General features: G+C 39.2%; 1 protein-coding gene across 3 annotated transcripts in view; it reads right to left on the bottom strand.

The window, feature by feature from the left end:
• Nucleotides 1-8,438: 8,438 nt before the first annotated feature.
• LOC124139830 overlaps nucleotides 8,439-21,979 on the bottom strand; it is a 61,698-nt gene continuing 48,157 nt past the window's right edge. For 2 of the 3 annotated variants that reach the window (XM_046507199.2, XM_046507200.2), the window contains 4 exons: nucleotides 15,076-16,059; nucleotides 12,306-12,482; nucleotides 11,471-11,890; nucleotides 8,439-10,695 (listed from right to left, as the gene is read on the bottom strand). In XM_046507199.2, the coding sequence (XP_046363155.1) occupies nucleotides 9,374-10,695; nucleotides 11,471-11,890; nucleotides 12,306-12,482; nucleotides 15,076-16,059 (2,903 nt within the window). In that variant the 3' untranslated portion in view covers nucleotides 8,439-9,373. The remainder of the gene's footprint in view (nucleotides 10,696-11,470; nucleotides 11,891-12,305; nucleotides 12,483-15,075; nucleotides 16,060-21,979) is intronic. The other variant, XM_046507202.2, reaches the window with a different exon arrangement.

Raw genomic sequence — 21,979 nt, 5'->3', positions numbered from 1 at the left:
TCTCTTCAAACCCAGCAGTCTACAAGGATCCAACTCAAACTGTATGAAACAGAAATAAACTTGTTACTAGGTTCAACTTTGCCTAACCCTAAGTGTGAATTAAAAGACACTATAGAATCCTACATGGACGCGATAACAACTGCTCTACATTCCGCGGCTTCCTTACATATCCCATCTGGACAATTTAGACATTATTTGAAGCCATACTTGAAAGGTTCAAATCTGGATTATTACCATTTCCAGATGAGAGAAGCAAAGAGATTATGGAAAGTAAAAGGTAAATCAAGAACAAGCAATGATAACACATACAGAGCTTACAAACAGGCAAAATGTGAATTCAGACGCACAAACGCAAGGCAGAGAGGCAGTGGGAAAGAGAAAAATACTTTGAGATAAAAGAAGCATGTGAAGGTGGCATTAGTGAATTCTATAAAACTGTTAGAAAACGGAGAAGAAAATCCGCTGTGAACTCTAACATTGCCTATAAGAACTTAACAGCATCTTCATCTCCTGATGTATGTAATATTTGGGCAGAATATTATCGTGATCTCTTTAGTCCGTTTGATAAACCTGAATTTGACAGTTCCTTTGCAAAACAAACGACTGAACGTGTGATGAAGATATGCAACGTTCCTCTTCCACATACAGACCCAATATTGGCGGATCCAGTCTCTGTGTCAGAAGTGAAAACAGTAGTAAAAGACGCGAAGATCAAGAAAGCACCAGGCCCTGATCTGGTCACTAATGAGCATATTAAGTACGCTAGTTCTCTATTGCATAAACACCTCGCACATATGTTCAACTTGATCATACGTGAATGCTATCTGCCTGAAGGAATGAGGAAAGAAATGATTATACCCCTATACAAAGGGAACAACAAAGACAGATCCGATCCAACGAACTATAGAGGTATAACGCTCACTTCATCTATCGGGAAGATCTTTGAACGGATTCTGTTAAACAGACTAGAAGTATACATGGCTATGAAAAATCCAACATTTCCAAACAGATTTCAGTGTGGATTTAGAAAAGAACATGGAGCCACAACTGCTATCCACATACTGAAGGAAGTGGTCTCATACTAATATGTAGAGAGAGAAACGAGAGTGTATGTCGTATTCCTAGACAATGAAAAAGCGTTTGACCGCATCTGGCACGATGGACTTCTACTAAAACTCTTCGAATACGGAACACATGGTCATGCGTGGCATCTGATACATCACTCGTATCACGGATCAACAGCCTGTGTGAGATATGATGGCTATACCAGTGACTTCTTCCAAGTCCAACAAGGCGTTGGCCAAGGCCGAGTTTTGTCAGCATGGGTGTTTCTCATCTATATTGATGGCTTGATAACTAACCTAGAAACCAACACAAAAGGTCTTATCATTGGAAGTGAACATGTACCTGTAGTATTACTGGCAGGTGATACAACATTAGTAGGCTGTACACAAACAGGACTCCAGTTGTCACTTAACGTAATTCATCAATACGCTTGCCAATGGCGTTTGTCATACAATGCACGGAAAAGCTGTGTTCTCATATATAAAAGCGGTCACAAAGTTGATACATTGAAACTTTACAGAACTGAACTGACAGTAAAGAGAGTACTATATACACCGGCTCTCTAATGACCTCACAAAAAGAGAGTGATAGGAGCACAAGAGCATGCGCTAAGGCAAGACGTACCATTGCTTCTCTCAGACATATTGGGTTAAGAGCTAGGGGTCTAAATCCACTGACCAGTGTTCAAATATGGCGGCGTGTTGTTCTCCCAAGCGCCCTCTATGCCTGTGATCTATGGGCAAACATATCATCAAATGAACTCCGTGAATTAGAACTACTGCAACGCTACTTTGCCAGATCAATACAGAACTTTCACAAACGATCCCCAACTGATGTAACTACCCAAACTCTTGGTCTCTGGACAATTGAAGCAGTGATTGACAAGACAAAACTCGCTTATCTCAGTAGACTCTGTAGATGTAAAGCAGATTATTTTTGTTAAAACCCTATTTTACATTAGACTTGGACAGTACCTAAACAACTTTGTCTCATACACATCTGTTGTCCATGATCTGCTAGGTATTACAAAGAAGTACAAGCTCTTCCATTTCATAGAAACGTATCTCACTGAAGGGCATTTCCCACCAAAGACGACTTGGAAAGGAATCGTTAATAACACGGTAGCTCGATTTGAAAGACAGAAATGGATAGAAAAGGTGTTACTCGCCAAGATCTGAAACGTTTTCATATGATACATGAAAAACTAGTTCCACACAGATTGTGGAATATGTGTGACCTTTATAACATGAATAGCAGGCCAATATATGCCCTAGTTAAACTAGGTATTTTACCAATAACAACTGGTATGTATATGATTTGTGAAGCAGGCCGATATGCCCTAGTTAAACTAGGTATTTTACCCATAACAACTGGTATATGTATGATGTGTAAAGCAGGCCAATATATTCCCTAGTTAAAGGTATTTTACCAATAACAACTGGTATGTATATGATTTGTGTAGCAGGCCAATATATGCCCTATTTAAACTAGGTATTTTACCTACAACAACTAGTGTATGTATGATGTGTGTAGCAGGCCAATATATGCCCTAGTTAAACTAGGTATTTTACCTACAACAACTAGTGTATGTATGATGTGTGTAGCAGGCCAATATATGCCCTAGTTAAACTAGGTATTTTACCCATAACAACTGGTGTATGTATACGATGTGTGTAGCAGGCCAATATATGCCCTAGTTAAACTAGGTATTTTACCCATAACAACTGGTGTATGTATGATGTGTATAGCAGGCCAATATATTCCCTAGTTAAAGGTATTTTACCAATAACAACTGGTATGTATATGATTTGTGTAGCAGGCCAATATATGCCCTATTTAAACTAGGTATTTTACCTACAACAACTAGTGTATGTATGATGTGTGTAGCAGGCCAATATATGCCCTAGTTAAACTAGGTATTTTACCTACAACAACTAGTGTATGTATGATGTGTGTAGCAGGCCAATATATGCCCTAGTTAAACTAGGTATTTTACCCATAACAACTGGTATATATACGATGTGTGTAGCAGGCCAATATATGCCCTAGTTAAACTAGGTATTTTACCCATAACAACTGGTGTATATACGATGTGTGTAGCAGGTCAATATATGCCCTAGTTAAACTAGGTATTTTACCCATAACAACTGGTGTATGTATGGTGTGTGTAGCAGGCCAATATATGCCCTAGTTAAACTAGTATTTTACCCAAAACACATGGTGTATGTATGATGTGTGTAGCAGGCCAATATATGCCCTAGTTAAACTAGGTATTTTACCCATAACAACTGGTGTATGTATGATGTGTGTAGCAGGCCAATATATGCCCTAGTTAAACTAGGTATTTTACCCATAACAACTGGTGTATGTATGGTGTGTGTAGCAGGCCAATATATGCCCTAGTTAAACTAGTATTTTACCCAAAACACATGGTGTATGTATGATGTGTGTAGCAGGCCAATATATGCCCTAGTTAAACTAGGTAGTTTACCCATAACAACTGGTGTATGTATGATGTGTGTAGCAGGCCAATATATGCCCTAGTTAAACTAGGTATTTTACCCACAACAACTGGTGTATGTAGGATGTGTGTAGCAGGCCAATATATGCCCTAGTTAAACTAGGTATTTTACCCATAACAACTGGTATATGTATGATGTGTGAAGAAGAATGTAACGATGTTGTACTGCACCAGTTAATAAACTGTGACAGTCTGGTGCAAGAAAGAAATATCCTCTATGAGAAAATGTTTGATTTACTGTGCCTTAACCAATATCTTAAAATAGAAGATTGTACAGACAACGAAGTGAGAGTTGTGACACTACTTGGTGGCATTACGCATCTTGTAGAGGAGATGACACTCGATACATGGGCTCAATTCATAATCATAGTCAGCAAAGAAATAAGCTCATGGCAGCTTACGTCTATTCACTATCTGCAGGCTGACTGTATGCATATCTGTTATCATGCATGTACATACTGATTAATTAATTTCCATGTTTATACTCTCCGATACTAATGGAGGAAATAAAGATGAGTAAGACATTATAATCTGGTGTCAATGGTATAAAACAAGATGTTTTTGTATGTATTTGCAGAAATACAAGCTGCCCCTTCATCACAAATATTTTTCCCTCCAAATTTTTGCTTGCAACCAGTTCAATGCACATCAACAAGTTCAGAATGGGACTCATAAAATGAATCTATACTGGTATGGCCTGTCGGTGACCATGGACATCCTTAAACACTATCAATACGAGATTCATAAGCATTGAGCACAGGCGAATCATTTATAACATTCTCAATATATATATATTCAGTGATGCATACCAACTGAAATCATCTCCATTGTGTTATCACCAGCTGCACCTTTGAATGGAATCGCTTAGTGAACTTTTAAGGAAGATTAGATATACTTTACGACCGCTTCATTCAATTATAAACGCATCGCCTCCATTGCAAGGGAAGTAACTCGTGCTGCGCTATCTGTGGGCTGATGGCAAACATCTTGTCAGTTCAATAAGCAATTGAGATAAGATTTCTGAAGAGTTCGTGAGATTGAATTAAAGCCGCTTTGAACGGTATTTCAGTTATATCAAGGCGTGTCAGCGTCGTGAAGGAGAAAAACAAGTGATGAGGCCATGGCGCTGAAAACAAAACAAAATGTAATCCGGACGATAATGGGATTCTGACCCTTTGATCTCATCGGATTGTGGCACAGCCAATGGACGTACCTACATGCATACATGCATAACGATAGACGACTCGGCTACACATGTCTCCTGTGTACTTCAGGTTATAACAAATTACAACAGACACTTACTGATTGAGTGAGGGAGTATAAATGCTTATTGATGCAACATACATTCATTGTCATTGGTACAGAAAATTCGAGGGTGATTAAATGCTTGATTTAATCAGAAATATACCATTAATCATCGGAACATAAACACATAGAGTGTAAGAAATTTTATTTTCGCATTAACGAAATCCCGGGAACTTACTAATGTCCCTCCAAATTTGTATGGACATTGCTACAGAAATCGTCCAGAAGGTGGGGTTTCCTGACAATCGGGGTCCGACTAACGGAGATTTTAATAGAAGACTGATCTGAATATCTCCACACATTATGATAGTATTGGTAGTCTATTCTTAGCAACGTATAACTTTCAGTAACCTTTAACGGTAACGCTGACTTAAGCGGATTAGTTCAATCCCCAGGAGCGTTATATGCTTGCCACTGTTCGCAGGAGAACACTTTTGCAACTGACACTTTGTGAGGTGTGAGGTATAACTCTAAATCCCTACTGTCAACACGAATGCGGTCGTCCTCGTCAGCTGATGTGTGGTACTCGCACGTAGTGCTGTCAGTCATGTTGATGCAGGAGTTGATTAGGAAATGCCACGGGTGTTTATGCTGATATATCTATTTATATAGGGCCGATTATTTTATTTGGGATGGTAGCATTAGTGTCAAATCAACAAGAAACACTACCTTGTTAGATGAAACTTGACCAGTATCTTTTGATGATAAGCAAGAGTCCAGCCGTGTCGTGTACCTGAATTGTAACACATTTGACATTTTCCAACGGTTGCTGGGCACCGGAATGTGAACGCTGGCGTTCCCTTAGCCCCACTGTGAGAGGACGGGACCTGACTGTGCAGCATGTGAAGGAACAAACCGGCATTAGTGAAACATGGGAGCATTTCGCATTCCTCAGTCCGTAGGTTCATTAGGGCAATGAAACAACTACCCATAACCGCATCAAGGGTTATGGAGGAGATTCCAGGTGACATGTTAGAGACAAATGTTTATCTCTCAGAGCACGTTTGGCACTGGTCGGGCTGTAGCTTTGTAGATTATGCAAATCGCATTTTCAATAAATACTCAACTGTTGCATTATTTACAACCCGTGTATATATACCATGTCAATATACCATGAAAGAATAAAATATTCTTATGTACATGAACTCAAGCATTGCTTTTCTGTTTCATTGAATAAAGTACCCTGTACTTATGTTGCTGTGTTTACATCGGTAACTGTGTGACGGGACCAAGAAAGGTCTCTGGTCGTTTTAAACATAAGTTTGAGTATCAGCCAAGGGACGCCATCCTCGACTATGCTATCTAACGCATTGACTGGGAGATTGAGGTAACTCTATTTCTGGTTCCATTGATTCCCATACATCTTCATTTCCCAATTTGACACCAAGAACACGCTACACTAAAACAAAACGCAACATCGATAGACCATTTGTCATTAGAGACATCCACAATCATTCAGCAGTCAATAAAGATTATAGGACTCGTGACCTCGTTCTCGTTATCCAATCAGCACTTCCGTTATTGCAAGACCCCCGGGCGCCACTTGGTTCAGATCTCTTAAACTCATCTGGCTTGAAACCACTGGGCTGCAGACTTAGAGGGAGATAACTGGGTGGGTCACTCAATAGGCTTGATCCGATATGAGATGAGTGCCGACGAGAAGGAGATTAAATGATCATGTGAAAGTTGTAGGCTACTTTGTGACAATTGAAATGTGGCCGTTTTTCTGTCCATGCATATCCATAGAGATACCCACTGATGGTGCAACATATTGAGATGTCACTGTTGTAATTGGCGCTTGGGTCCAGGGCTGACAGAAAAAAACATCATAATCGTGGCGATTCTGGAATCCAATCCGTGATCACCGGATCCTGGCTTTACACAGCGATGTGCGACGCATGTGACCATTGCCCCCTCACCCATTTGTGTCTCTGAATGTGACTTAATGACGCATAAACACTATTACAGTTTCCCAAAAGGATAATATTGTGCTAAAGTTCAAAGTTATACGTCAGTTGCAGTGCAATTACAACAAACCGAAGAATTATTGTAACAGCTCTACTTGCTACTGCATTATTACAGTTATAAGTGGCTGAATTCTATTCCGCAAAAAGAAACACTCGATCGGACATATGACTAAGATCCAGATGGTATTTCTGCTACTGACCGAAGATAAAACGTTACATGACAAAGCTGCTGGATATTTGATTAATTGTGCAAAGTGAAATTATTTGATCAGCATTACACCAGCGTGTCAAAATCAACTGATCGAATTGTCGAGACCAAGTGTGTTTGAGCGTACAAAAACCTTGTACTGTGGGAACAATGAAGTTTGCTGGTGATGGAGAACGATTAAATCCTTGGGCGAGATTGACATGTGTACATAATGGCGCCTGTAAAGTTTGATCAGGGCTCAATCGGCAATCCAAATTGTGGAATTCAACAGCAAACGTACTTCAGGTTAAGTGGGATGTTGGAAAATTCCGTCAGCGGTTGAGGCAATTGACGACTTAATACAAAGACAGTTGTTATACTTGGTGATAACGATGGTTAGATGCTTGGTGCACGGCTAAATGAGCGGAGTGGAGCGATGTGACAGGTTTTAGGCTTCCTAGGTCATAGGTCAACAAAGACTAAAGTACTTTCTGTTTCGTCAAGGAAACAAAGCCAACAAAAGGGTAAAAAAGATCCGGTTTTGTAGCTCGTCGCCTTATTGAAATTTAGAGCAGGTATCAGCGATAAACAGTCCACTTCATCTCCATATTTCCTATCTTTTAAAATTGTTGTTAATCAGCAGTACTTATAATAAACAAATATGTTTAGTTGATACATAAACGTGTAAGTTATGTAACATATCCTTTCGGGTGTAATATACACCTTGAAATAGGTTAACCACCACCCATAATGGGTACAATTTGTGAAGCCCGTATCTGGTGTGCCTCGCCGTGATATTGCTGGAATATTGCTAAAAGGGGCGTAAAACCACTCACTCACGAAATTATGTTTATATATTCTGAACTTATAACACATAACTTCATTGTCATAGTGGTTGGTAACCGTCTAGCGCCTGACGCCTAAGCATTGGTTGAATACTCCCCATGGAGCTGAGAATGATTGTTGAGTGCACACTGATCCAGTGACCGGGGTAACTATTATTATTATTATTGATGTTGTCTAAGATGCCGCCAGAACATGTACTGACAGTTTATGAGTGAGTGAGTATGGTTTTACGCAGCTTTTAGCAATATTTCAGCAATATCACGACGGGGGACACCAGAAATGGGGTTCGCACATTGTACCCATGTGGGGAATCGTGACGTGCCAACGCTTTAACCACCAGGCTACCCAACCGCCCCTATGATACACCGATGCAGGTAAATCAAGTAACTATACACAGGAACAGATACCAAACCTGTCGTACATTTCGGTAAATGATTCGATTTCAAAAGCATAATATATTGTCAGCCGTGTTTACTTTTTTCAAGTGGTATTTATATCGTGTCTATCACTACCAGCGAGAAACAACATATAAAATAACACAAAGTTCTGACATTTTGCTTGACATTTTAATTTCACCTTGAGCGATAAAGTCATTGCAATGATAAATGTGATATGCATCATAAACAAACAACAACAAATACACGTGTTTGAGGTCGTGTTGAGAATGTACACAACCAGATGAAAGATGAAGGACATCGAATCTTACATCAGAGGAGATAATCATATCAATGGTGTAGTCATTTATCTTTGAATAAAAACATTTTATTCAATTGAATACATCTTATTACTCTTACATCCAATCGTAAATGTTTCTGTAATTTTCTATTCTTGGTGGAAGTTCACCTTGTTTCTCAAACAGATGACATAAATTACAACGATACTGAGTTTGCTAAAATTAGGCTAAAATCATTACATTATAATATATTGCCTCATAGAAGGGGAAGCCGTAGCTGCGAGTTTGTTACTGACATGGATTTCATCTAGTTAGGTACATGTATGAACAATGAATCACACGTGTAACCATCTTGGCAGAGTTGTACTTATCTTACATTACACTAAATAGCATCAGTAGTGATCTGACACAAATTACATTACAGCCACAAAATTGACTTACAATAAAAAGCACACTGGTGTTGATTTACATATGTAAATGCAATATGTGATGAAATGAGAGTGCTGTGGGCATTGGAAGCACTATACAAGTAGTATGCAAAACCGACTAAGCGAAAAGAAAATTAAATGTCTAAAAATTCACTTTAATTTCTCAGTATCTAAAGTTTGAGTCTCTTTTTTTGTGTATAGTCGTGAACTGTCCACATCTTTACCAGCAGTTAATCAGTTCATTTAATAATATATTAATACTGATATAAAACCAAACACATTATTATCCAATAATGTTAATGTCATTCTCTGGGATCAAATATACTTATATATTAATACTCTAGTAAAATATTTTACAGGTACGTAAAACTCATAAATTATCTAATCCTTTACAGGTTTCCCTATCTTTTCTCCGCCCTGCCATCGAAGCTTCTGGAGATCTGATACCTCAAAGTATGACAACGGGTCGTCTTCAATAAAGTCATCATATTCCAGTTCAATGTCCACAGAACCGATTTCAGAAGGCGTGTTAATGCTCCTGGTAGGAGACATAGTTTTAGCACTTTTTGAGCTGCGACTGCTTTTTGTACTGCGAGGTGTGGAACTCTTGGAATGTTCCTCCCTTGTGGGAGATTTTGGACTCTGCCCATCTGGTTTAGGTAGCAGTTTCTGGCGCTCTTCCATTGCAGACGGCTTCCTTTTGTCTTCTTTCGACTGTTTTTCAGTTCGTATTTTGGGTTTAGCACCAATAGACTCTGTTGAATAACTCTCTGTGAGAGAGGTTGGCCGTCTTGCTTTGACAGACGACTGGATGAATGAAGTAGTTTCATTATTTGCATCAGGGTACCTTTCATCCCCATTCAATCGGGAATGTTCCTCACGAAGACTCTCCAGTATAATCACTTCATTCTGGGGTGTCCTATCACCCCCAGGTGTCCTTGCAACAGCTAAAGAACCTTTCACCGGTATCACGCTTCTATTCACAACTGGTGTGGGTGTCTCTGGCGTGGCTATTGGAGCATCTTTTGATGATCCTGAGGAACCAGTAACTATCCTTTCAGATTCATTAGTTAGCTGCTCCTTTCTCTTCTTTGTAAGAAGTTCATGTTTAGTTTTAGATGGTGAACATGGAGTTGCTGCCCCAGGAGAATGTTTGAACTTTGGTGAGGGGTGAATTTTAGGTGACCTTGGTCTACAGTTTTTTAGATTTGGACTAGCTTTAAAGAAATTTGCATTATGCAGAAACTCTTCAGGAGGTGAGTGCGCAGTATATGGACTAGGTAAGGGGGAATAGTTTTTAGTGGAGGGTTTAGGACTACCTGTTACAGATTCTGCCTTCGAACGTAGTTTCTTGAACCCAGCACTGCATGTACTAGATATTGAAGAACCCCTTGACAACATAGTATCCTTTTTTGTCGCCTCACCGGTAAGAGGTGCCTCAACGTCGACGTTAGTTATCCCAGGAGGCGGGCTACTACATCGACTACTGTGCATACTGGTACTACGAGCTATGTGCAGTGGGCTCTCGGAGGCTGCCATTGCGTATTTATGCCGTTTGTGATAGAGTCTGTGAAAAAGCACGAAGGTTATGACGACTAACACAATGAGAACACACAAGGCTATTCCAACGACGGCTACTTTGCTGTCGAGAATAGATGACTTCTGCCGACGAATTATGGTGGATGTACGTGTACCACCTCCAGCTGTAAAAAAATGAGACATTGTTACCAGAGATCTAGATACAGGTTAGATGTGTTACAGAGGACGGTGTATTGTGTTTACGTTTTATACTGAAGCAATAACACAGTTCATATATCCTTACATACGCAACAGATTTAAGGTTGATGGCACTTTTGTTCTAATATTTTTATACACTTCGTTTCTTTGGGGGGCTATGTCTGGGGCTATGTCCTCGCGAAGTTTCTAACAATCTGATTGAAATATTTCTAATGTGAGAACATATCTGTTCATAATTTGCTCAATAAATACTGTCGGACAAAAGAAAATGACTAAAAAACAAACACGCAAAAGGTATTTGATGGCAATGCATCTGATAGATGTGTTGTGGACCTTCAGTTTGTTGTGTTTGGGAGACTGTGTTTATCCTAGTAACGTTTTGATAACGTTTATAATTTCAAGTGCATACTTTATTCTGCCCCACAGTTTATTTATTCAATCTACTATCAAAATTTATCTTTAGTTTCTACCATGACCAAGCAAGTTATTTCTGTTGACATGAACAGAAAAAGATAGTACTTGTTTCAAACAAAGGTTAAATGTATGTCATCCTAAGACGACCTTAGTGTGAAGAAATACATAGGAGCTCATTTTCATTCAAGTTGATCGGATATACCATGGCGAATGTTCTCTCATAGCCAATATAATCGCTACATTTTATCCATTTTTAATGTTCTTTAAAGGTTGTTTTACTTTTAACATATCAATGATAAACCCCTCTTTCTTAAAAAAAGCACTCACCAACTACCCTATATGATGCGATGAATCCATGGAGGTGAATAGCCAGCGTTGCGTTGATGGGAAATATTGCTACAGAACTTGGAACTTCATCAGAGACAGAAGTCATCAGTTCAACAGTCATCTTGTTGGACGAAGAGCTGATGTCATTTTTAGGTTGTTCACCATTTGTGCTAGTGTACAATAGGTCTGATACAGGCGTGTCACCATCGCGGACCTTCACCCACTGTTTGGACTCCAATATATCGAAGTGTGTAAACGTGAGTTTAATCTGCTGTGTGTCTTCTACCTCTATTGTCCACGTAGCTCTGCCGGAGCACCTGCCACTAGCTATTATTTCCCCTGAATGAGAAGACATCCCACACCCACACGCACACCGCATGTCGAATTTGGGGGATTTCAGAGGGCCATTGGGTAGGTATCCTACAAGAAACGAGACATTTAGAATATCAGTGATCAGTGAAATGTTTCATGAGTAAGTGAGTATGGTTTTACGCAGCATTAGCAATAGTCCACCCATATCCCGCCGACGAGGGCCACAAGGAATAGAGATTTTAACCTTGTGGGGAATCAAATCAAGGTATTTTGGCGTAACGAGCCAACGCTTCAACCACTAAGGCTTCCTCACCGCCCCACAATTCAGTAATATTCATTCGTGGTGTAGCCCACATAAAATATATATCTTGCTCTGATGTCCTGTGGCCGTCTTAAGGTTGAAATGTTACCTATAACATTTCTCACTCATGTACATGTATTTACCTTCAGGATATCTTTTAACTATCAGAAAATGGCTAAATATTTTACCAGAGTGTATTAGAAGTTGTGGAAAGGTATCTACCTGGGCATTTCATAGTACAAGGTTTCCACTGGACGGGGTCACCTTCACAGAACTTGCCCCCATGGAGAGGGGCGGGGTTATTGCAAATTCTGAAGCGGTTCCTTTTTCCAGAGCCACAGGTGACGGTACAGAGAGACCACTCGGTCCATTCACTCCATTCGCCGTCTATGTAAAACACTGTAACAAAGAAATACATGTTATATTTCAAATCCTGGTTGCAGCAATTTAGTAAGCCCAAGAGCAGTTATCCATCAGGCTCTCACAATGTAGAAGGTCTGAACATTGTGAGAAGACATGCAAACTCACAAACTAGTGTCATACATATAGCACGTAAAACCTGAACATTTCATTAGCCCTTTACATTTACTTTATGACTTGAAGCGGGAATCTTATTTTAACAATAACCGCCTTGTCTGTGTATGAATAACGCTTTAAGAGTTATGTGTCGATTGCCTGTTTCGCCCACACAAACCAAGAGGAAGAGTATGTAGAGGAATATTAATTCAACTTGAAACCCTTATACTAACATCAATGTAAACTATATATATGAACACATTCATCATTGACAAAACGAAATAAAATGTGTGACAAACCAAAACAATACACATCTCTTAATAATTGGTATAGACAACGTCTAAGAAAACACAGGGTTGGGATACTACTTCAGTTCATTGATGATTGACAGGCCTAAGGTATGTAGCTGATGAGTGCTCTTAGGAACACTCGCATTTGGCACACAAAGGGTTCACACACCAATGGACACATAAACGTGCATTGTTAATGCTCATTCACTTATAACATAAGAGAATAGTTGCTTGTGTTTTCGGAGAGAGATGACAGATCAACACACACTTTTCCAGGACTGACAGTTGAAGTCAACTTGACAGACAACTCAAGCTGCGCTATTCAGAGAGGCCTGACTTGGAACAGATCAAATTATATTCCCACTGCGGTGTTCTGGTCATGACAATAGCCGTTAAAACCCCAATGTCAAAGCTACGGGAAATAACAGTTTATATTCATTTGATATATCTTCTTGCTTAGTCCAGCAATGTAATAAAGTCATTCAGCTATGAATTTCACGGACATGTCGTTTTTTTACGCTTGAACACGTGTCTTGGCCATGTAATACTGACTGATTTGAACTAAATCACTGTGGTGGTATGTATATCTGGCGCCATATCTTGATCTAGGTCTGACTACATCTAACAAACATTGATCTTTGATTATCCGTTGTAGCTCCATACGCCAGCATTCACTACTAGTATAAACTATGACTCCTAAAAGACAAAGAAAGTTCTGACTCGCAGCTTACGTTAATAAAATAAAATATGACGTTATAACATGCATGATAGATTATGAGACAACATCAAGTAAAAAAAAGGTAAATTGATTTTTTTAAACACTGATAACATAAAGATGTAAAGTATACACAGAAGTGTGATAAAGCAGACATAACTGAAATAAAAACGAAATACAAAAGGTTTTTGTACAAAAAATAATACATAAGTATTCAATTAAAACAACAGTTTGACGCGATATACTTACCGGAAATGTAAAAATCCATATAAAGTGAGGTTGTGAAAAAAATCAATATCTTTATCAGAAATGTCAAAGAATGTAACATACAGATTTTTTCATAGCTGACACAGGTTTTATCCGGTTGTGTTCTGTTTTTCTTCTGATTGACAGATGCCATAAATAAGTGGACGTCGGGGGAGAAACAAATAACAAGGGCCATACAAACATCTTCTCAGCTCTCGAAAATCCAAACCTCTTTTAGGTTTCATAAACAATCACTACTCTGACACTCACATGATTGAGGCATTTGTAACATAGGCGTGTGTCAGAGGGGGTATAGCCTAAAGCAAATGTAACCATTGCCACATAGAGCTCGTCACTAGTCCTGGAAAACGTAGACATTTCAGGTTCTTGGATGAGACTTGTTGCCAACTTGACGCCACTAGTCATAACATGTGCTGATGAAAGCAGTCAAGCAACATTTAAAGTTCAACAACCAATGATTCCATTCAATAGCAATTAAGTCACTAACCAAGTGCAACACTCTTCTTATTATTTGCCTTGTATTTCCTCAAATTAAGATCATTGGATCTAGATTTCTATAGTCTCGTGGTCACTCACTGGAAAGGTTCACAACGAAGTTAATATGTGCACCGATTTATCACTGAAAGTGCCGTTTTCGCTATAACCCATCACAACCATTAAGTCAAAACGGTGTATGTAATTAGTGGTACTTCAATAATGGTGATTAAGTGATGAACATAAATCAATAGAGGGACACCAGTCACTCTAAACGATTATTCAGAAGAGTTGTACAATATATCAATTTCACATAACAGAGGAGCAATATTAATAAGAAGTGCAACAAAGTAATACATATCGCATGAATTCAATACGTTCCTAAATACTACGAGGATGTCATGGCCACGATGGCAGTATTTATTGGGTGGTCAAAACGTATTGAGGTAATAAGATTGCTTATTTATGGATTTCATTAATAGTTACCAGTTTTCACGTATCATTACATGAAGCTGTGACAAACATCAAGTTCACAATATGGAATGGTTGAGTCTTTTCCGGCTTTCTACTTTATAGTAGATACTCCATGTATCAAATACACTAAATCCCTTCCATCCATGCACTGTATTACTTATCGTGTATAATCAGCAAGGGTTAACGGTAAACTCCATGTATCGCTTCACGTTTTGGAAGCATTAATTTACGTTCAACGATATATTGAGTAGCATACCTGAATCGGGATGAGCAGCAAGACACTGTTGTCTCTGCAGATGCACTGCTCCACTTCTTGAAATGCTGACATATTTGAAACAAAATCCGGCAGCTGTCTTGTTGAAAAATCTACAGCTAAGTTCAAACGAGTTCCTATTTGGATTAGCATGTCTCTCAATGATGTATTTCTGTCTGAGGGGAGCTGCCAACGAACCATTAGTTGTTGTCCTCAGCTCGTACATTCGTATCCTGTCTTGAAGATGCTTCTCAGTTCTGGCACATGCTGGTTGTACATACACGACAGTTATTGCACCTTTACAAGGGAATATACTTTCCTTGCGGATACTTATGCTATAAGATTGACTCCATGTAACATTGAATACGTTGCTTCTGGTCACAACTGTCCCTGAGTTGAAAGTGGACTTAAGCACAGCTTGGTACGATCCATCAAGGTCAAACAAGTCACACTGGTATTGAATTGTCTGTGTCCTCTTTGACAGGTTTGTGTAGTTAAAAGTATGCTTAATCATTGAACTTTCCATTGGTAAAATAGCCACTGCTGAAGCACGTCTTTTGAAATATAATTCTATAAAAAAAGATTCGCGATGTATTTTGGGTTCACATGTTGCTCGTGATTGAATTCGCAACGGGACATTTTCTGTGAGTGCGAACCTTCGACGATCTGGAAGAAATAACTGAATCCTAGGCCATTCCACAATGAATGTGGTTTGTGCTAGCAAACGGCTGCCTACAAACATATACATTTGTAATGTGTAGGCTCCTGCATATTCTAGGACGCCACAACTGAGGATGAGTTTTCCTGTATGCGTGCCTGGTCGAATGTGTAGAGATGTAATCTCGTGTTCCTTCAGTCCTTCCTCGGAAAAGAGGATGGTGACGAATGCACTGGACATGGATATATTTTGTGGCACACTGTATCCTATTTCTAGATCCCCAGAGAAGGCAACATGAGTGGACGGCACTGTGAGCTGGTACACACCTCCTGAAAGACACAAGCGATATAATCACAGTGAGAATAATAAGTGATGGAATTTATACTATAAAATTAACAACATCAACAATGAATTTTAGTGGTTGAACATGCAGTCATAATCTAAATATTATTTTTATATTGAAATTTCCCTTTTGTTTAAACTCTCATGAGAAAATAGCTCCATATAATACCCCCATGTCCCTATTAATCAGCAACATGTGTTCCAAGAATGTGTGTTGTAGAAGATTCACACACACACCGTTTCACTGTCTCACCACTTCCTTCCACGAGATTTGAAATGAACACACTAGGGCTACATGCCATGCTCGAATCTGAGGCATAAATTATGTAACTACTTAAAAACTCATGTAGGAAAAGGCTGTGTGTTATCTTCCGTGAAGTATGTGAAGCTTATATGTATTCGCATAGTTTCAGAACAAAATATGTTTGGTTTAGAATTGGGCAATATAGCTTACACCAACATTTGTGCTTCTATTGGGCCCACAAAAGACTAATCCAGATGCATACTTACGAATGTTAGTTCTAAGCAGTAATACATACCGATACCTTTCTCATGACAATCTTAGATGTGATCTAAAGCATTACCAGTGCAGTCAGTAGCATATCTATCATAGAACCCCGTTCACTGTTTTCTTTGGGGACATTGCTTAAGCCTTTCAAGCTCTAAACGCTTCAGGTGAGATAGACCTGGCTATCGATTACCTGTCGATAGCTCCCTTTGATGTTTATCAGGTAAATAAGTCTATGATGAGAACATTACGTTAAGTAGGAGACCCACATATGACATACATTGTTTTGACCTGAAGTCATTTACTTACTGATAACAGTTAGGTGGCAGATTGTCTATGAAAATATTTACGACAACATTTGGTACAGGAAATCTGCATATAGATAACTGACTTGAATACCCATGTTAAATAATGGCAATATGTGAAATATGGGCAGATCTATGAATGTTTATGTGTGCATTCAAAATAGCCATAGTCAAAACTGTATTCGCCGATAGGGACTAAATTTGTTCTTTGAGACTTAATGTTCGCCTTTATCAGAGGCTTAGATCAGTTGGTATGGCACTGAAGTCATAAAGAAATAATTATTACGAAGCCTCATATCCTGTGAAACGTTCAGATATCAAACAGCTGTCATTATCGTGATCCCGCGTACATGGCGAGAAATCCTCACTGAGACAAGTTTTATAGAGAGCAGAGCTTAATGAAGGACTGTGAAAGCCTCCATTTGCTACTGCTGCTTGGCTGGGTTGGTTATTGCAGTAGAATGCATGTGCGAGCCAGGCCATAGAAATATGCTAACATAAAAATTCTCTGAGTGCTCTCGGTGGACAAAGGGCCTATAAAGGCTTTGAAAAACAACAAAATTGATTCTTGATACTGTCCCTGAGGATTCTAGTTTCATTGATAGAAAGAGATTTTGCTTATAATGCCACATTGGATGTATTCAAGGGGAATGAGGTGTGGGTTATTCACACATGTTAGTACCAATATGGACATTATTTCAGCAGCAATACCAGTAGTGTGTATATCCTCTCTGTAGGGGGCAGTAATTCCAAATAAAATGTAATTTGGTTTTACATTAATTTCACGATGGATAGGACATGATGTAAGATTTTCATTTGCTTGCTGCTTAAAATAACTATTACACGCACATGATGAGGGGGAAACAATATTGTTAATGTGAATGTCTTTAACAATGATAATACTAAATAGTAATTTCCTACAAGTATACACAGGAATTAATCAGAGAAAGTATACCTTGTGGATCCCCTGTCAAACACACAACGCCACACACCTCCTTGTAATGCTCTCTCGTTATTGTCATTTAGGAGCAAACTCGAGGAGTATAGTCACGTAAGAAGTCCATTAGAGCATGAATACATGCGAGTTAGCCTACCATTCAAGACGTGTAATCATGTAGCAAGGGCCATAAACATAGCAGTCCCGGCCATATCAAGTGTCTACTTGTAAGCCTACAAATATTTTAGTCAGTACCTTACGAATATTGAAATAATCACGTCACTGGCATTAGTGTTTGCATATAACATACAGGTTAATCTTCCCTCGTGATTGTAATCTTCAGGTCTTTACTTCAAAGTGTACAGAGAATAAAGTCAATATCGCTGTACCAAATTAAAGGGAGATAAGAGGTTATGGTAATACACGTTCAGCCTGTCTCGATCCTCGAGACAAGCCGAACCAGAATCCGCCGTGATATGTCATCGTGATCCATAGGACCTTTACTGGTACAGGCCTACAGTTCAGATATCACACACTGTTATCCAATCACCATAATTGTTTCCAACAAAATCATTTAGCTTGCTACACTGCTGGGGGTAATTATAAGGTACTGTCAGTGACATTGGCTGTGGAAATTTATATATTCTAAAAGTTTCAACCACATCTTGATGCTTGGTGTGCAAAGTGTTTACGGCAAAGTATATATGCATAAGCTTCTCCTACCCTCGAGGCCTATGACATTGTGGGTCAGCATGATATACACGTATACATACTTCACAGAATTATCGGACCATGTACACCACCTTTCATTATCCAGTTTGTCACCAGTCATATGGATACATTATTACAACTCCGTTGTGTGAGGTAATCATGGGTATGACTAACGTCTCTTGTTACAGGTGTCGCTATATTAGTGCAATAATCTTTGACGCGACGTTAAATCCCATTTCACCTCACCTCTTTTTATAGGTGTTAACAAGTTTCCGTCACGGCTTACATGGTAAATACATGAACAATTCCTTGTAGGATTAATCAAATATGACAATGAGCTATGCTCCTATTGTAATTAATTACCAGCATAACTTAAATATAGTAACATGAATGATTCTGCTATCATATGTCTGTTTCTTATTGATTTTGTAACGACAAAGACAGCCAAAAAAGACAGCAGAACGTGTGGCATATCGGAAACACACACAAACACCCGTTAAACCTAATTATTAATTAAGGGGCTCAAACCATGCTTCTGACAGTCCAGTGTCTTGGAATTGCAACAATGCGTAACGGTCAATATTTTATAAGCCAAGTAACATACGGCATGTGGAAAAACCACGGACTGTAAACATTGCTCTTTCTGTTACATGAAAACAGAGCAATGTTCTATTCAAGAAAACCACCATGCTATGTGATGCTTTTCAAAGTGATTTCATTTATGCTTGAATAAATATACAAAACAGGGCATTTTATGGTATAAATTATAGCTCACGTGCACCCGAGAGACACGAGTATGATTATCATTTTGAAAGAGATATGGAAACCGTATCGTGTATACAATGCTGTTTATACAGTTCGTGGATAGACAATCTACATTAAAATATGACGAATATTATCATTACACGTTTCTGAGAATTACACATATATTAGGTTTAAGGTTTTTACTGTTTCTTGAAATATGTAAATATAACATTAGTGGTTCAAAAGAAGTATGTTACACGAACCTGTCCTCAAACAATAACACGAAACTGCACAACTCCGCATACAGGAACGCTACATGTGAAATCTATCCAAGGATGCTCGTCTGACATATTATTTACAATATCTTTGCAAGGACCAGGAAAATGCACTGAAGTAGTCCGATGAAGAAAAGAGGTGTGAAGTCTTTATGCATTTATTTGAAGTTGCTCGACTTTTGAGGACAACTCTGCAACGTGCCCTGATATGGCTGTCCAGTATTACTGGGTATGGTAAATGAATATTTAACCCATCTGATAAACTTAATAAAACATCATGCCTAAATGTCCATCCCAGAGAGAGAGAGAGTGTGTGTGTGTGTGTGTGTGGGGGGGGGGGGGGGGGGGGGGGGGGGAGACAGACACACGGAGAGACACACACAGAGGGAGAGAGAGACAGAAAGGGAGAGACAGATGGTGACAGAGAGAGTTAGGGAGACAGACACACGGAGAGACACACACAGAGGGAGAGAGAGACAGAAAGGGAGAGACAGATGGTGACAGAGAGAGTTAGGGAGACAGACACACGGAGAGACACACACAGAGGGAGAGAGAGACAGACAGGGAGAGACAGATGGTGACAGAGAGAGTTAGGGAGACAGACACACGGAGAGACACACACAGAGGGAGAGAGAGACAGAAAGGGAGAGACAGATGGTGACAGAGAGAGTTAGGGAGACAGACACACGGAGATACACACACAGAGAGAGACAGAAAGGGAGAGACAGAATTTGAGGGAGAGCGACAGAGAGAGAGACAGAAAGAGAGGGAGAGAGACACACAGAGAGAGGGAGAGAGACAGAGAAAAGAAGAGGGAGCGAGATGTCGGTCTTCGATAACTTCAGTGTTTCACCTTCATGCAAACACCAAACACCATACAGCATTTGTATTTTATCCACTGATCATTGTATATCCCTTTCAAGGAATGTCCGTTATATTTACACGCAATACAATATGATCCGGTTGCGGTGGAAGGTATGTCTCGGTACCACACGTAGCTAATTATTCACCGAGCTTTGTAAACCATGAATCTCGTTTTGTCATCTTTAAGTATTTATTTATGATGCATCATAAAGAAACACTTTCAGTTACTCGTCCTTACCTTTGATATGATGGCCTCTATTGAAACCGACCATTTACGTTTTCTGTAGTGTCATTGTAAACGGCTATAGAGGCATATCAGGGCTATCAATGTTATTGCCATTTTGTCGAATCGATGTTATTGGGCATTCCAGGCAGCTGTTACGATCAAAGGATTGAGTAATGCAGAGATCATGTACACTGAATTATATCGTCGTGTGATAGGAGATATAAAATCTAAAGAACAGATTGGTCTTTATCACGCCATGCATAAGATTAATCGAAATAAAATAAACCGCCAGTGTCGTTGACCAAGGTTGAGTAACATTTGCCACTTCAAAGTGGTTACCACTATCTTACATTAAGTATCAGATTCAATCTTATCTCCGTGTTAAATGCATACTCGTTTTCTCTTTCAATTTAATAAAACACGGATTAAATCACCTCTAGCTTTGGTGTCAGGCTGGATGGCAGTTAACAAGAATCCACCTGTGCTGTGGTACTGTAATGTGCTATTTACGTTGGGAAAACACACAGAACATACAGTCGGTCAGCAAATGGATAGCTCTCTTAATTCACGATGTTAAACCATTTGGTCCATATAGCAGTTTGATAATCCTTCTTTGTAGTATATCTGTCCCCGATCGAGCTGTGTCACAGTTACGCTTTATCCTCAACATTTTGGGGGTAAATGAGTTCAGTTTTGTTGCAATTTCTTCTTGTACATTAACCATCAGGGTTAAACATTCCTTTAAGTGTAGTGACGATGGCACAGCTCACATCTTAATGGCGCAATTAGAATAGTTTCCCGGTGCCTGAATGTCAAACGTAGAAATCCTATGTTTGTAACGTCAATTCTTTGCAATTGTGACAATGTTTATTATATGAAGCCCATGACAATCACTTTTGCACAAAAGATTGTGGCAAACATATGGAATTGATGAGCATATGAACACTCCTAATGCACGGTATGGGTTACACACAAAAAAAAGCAGATTCAAACATCGAAAAGAGTATAATCAATCTCAATGGTAAGGAAGGGGACAAACTTTCCAAATTACAACTGCATATTCCTCTATCTAGCCCATGTGGAAATGACATTCACTGAGTTCAAGGATGGATCGAAAGTATTCCTCTAGATGGCACACTTAACTTCCAATGAGTGCTCCGTGGCACTCGTAACAAAAACATACATTTCTTTCCTTGTTTTTAGTGTGGTATTCCATTACACTGCTAGCTGGGCACAGTAACAAGCATTAATCGATGTTTTGAAGAGGTTTCTTCATCGGTGTTCAATTCTCCGTCTCGCCTAGCGATGTCGCGTTGTGGTAATCCAACTTATTACTT

Source organism: Haliotis rufescens, unplaced genomic scaffold (genome assembly GCF_023055435.1).
Source record: "Haliotis rufescens isolate VD_foot unplaced genomic scaffold, xgHalRufe1.0.p SCAF_7, whole genome shotgun sequence".
In the NCBI taxonomy this organism is placed as follows: Eukaryota; Metazoa; Mollusca; class Gastropoda; order Lepetellida; family Haliotidae; genus Haliotis; species Haliotis rufescens.
This window is presented reverse-complemented; position numbering and strand designations above follow the sequence as displayed.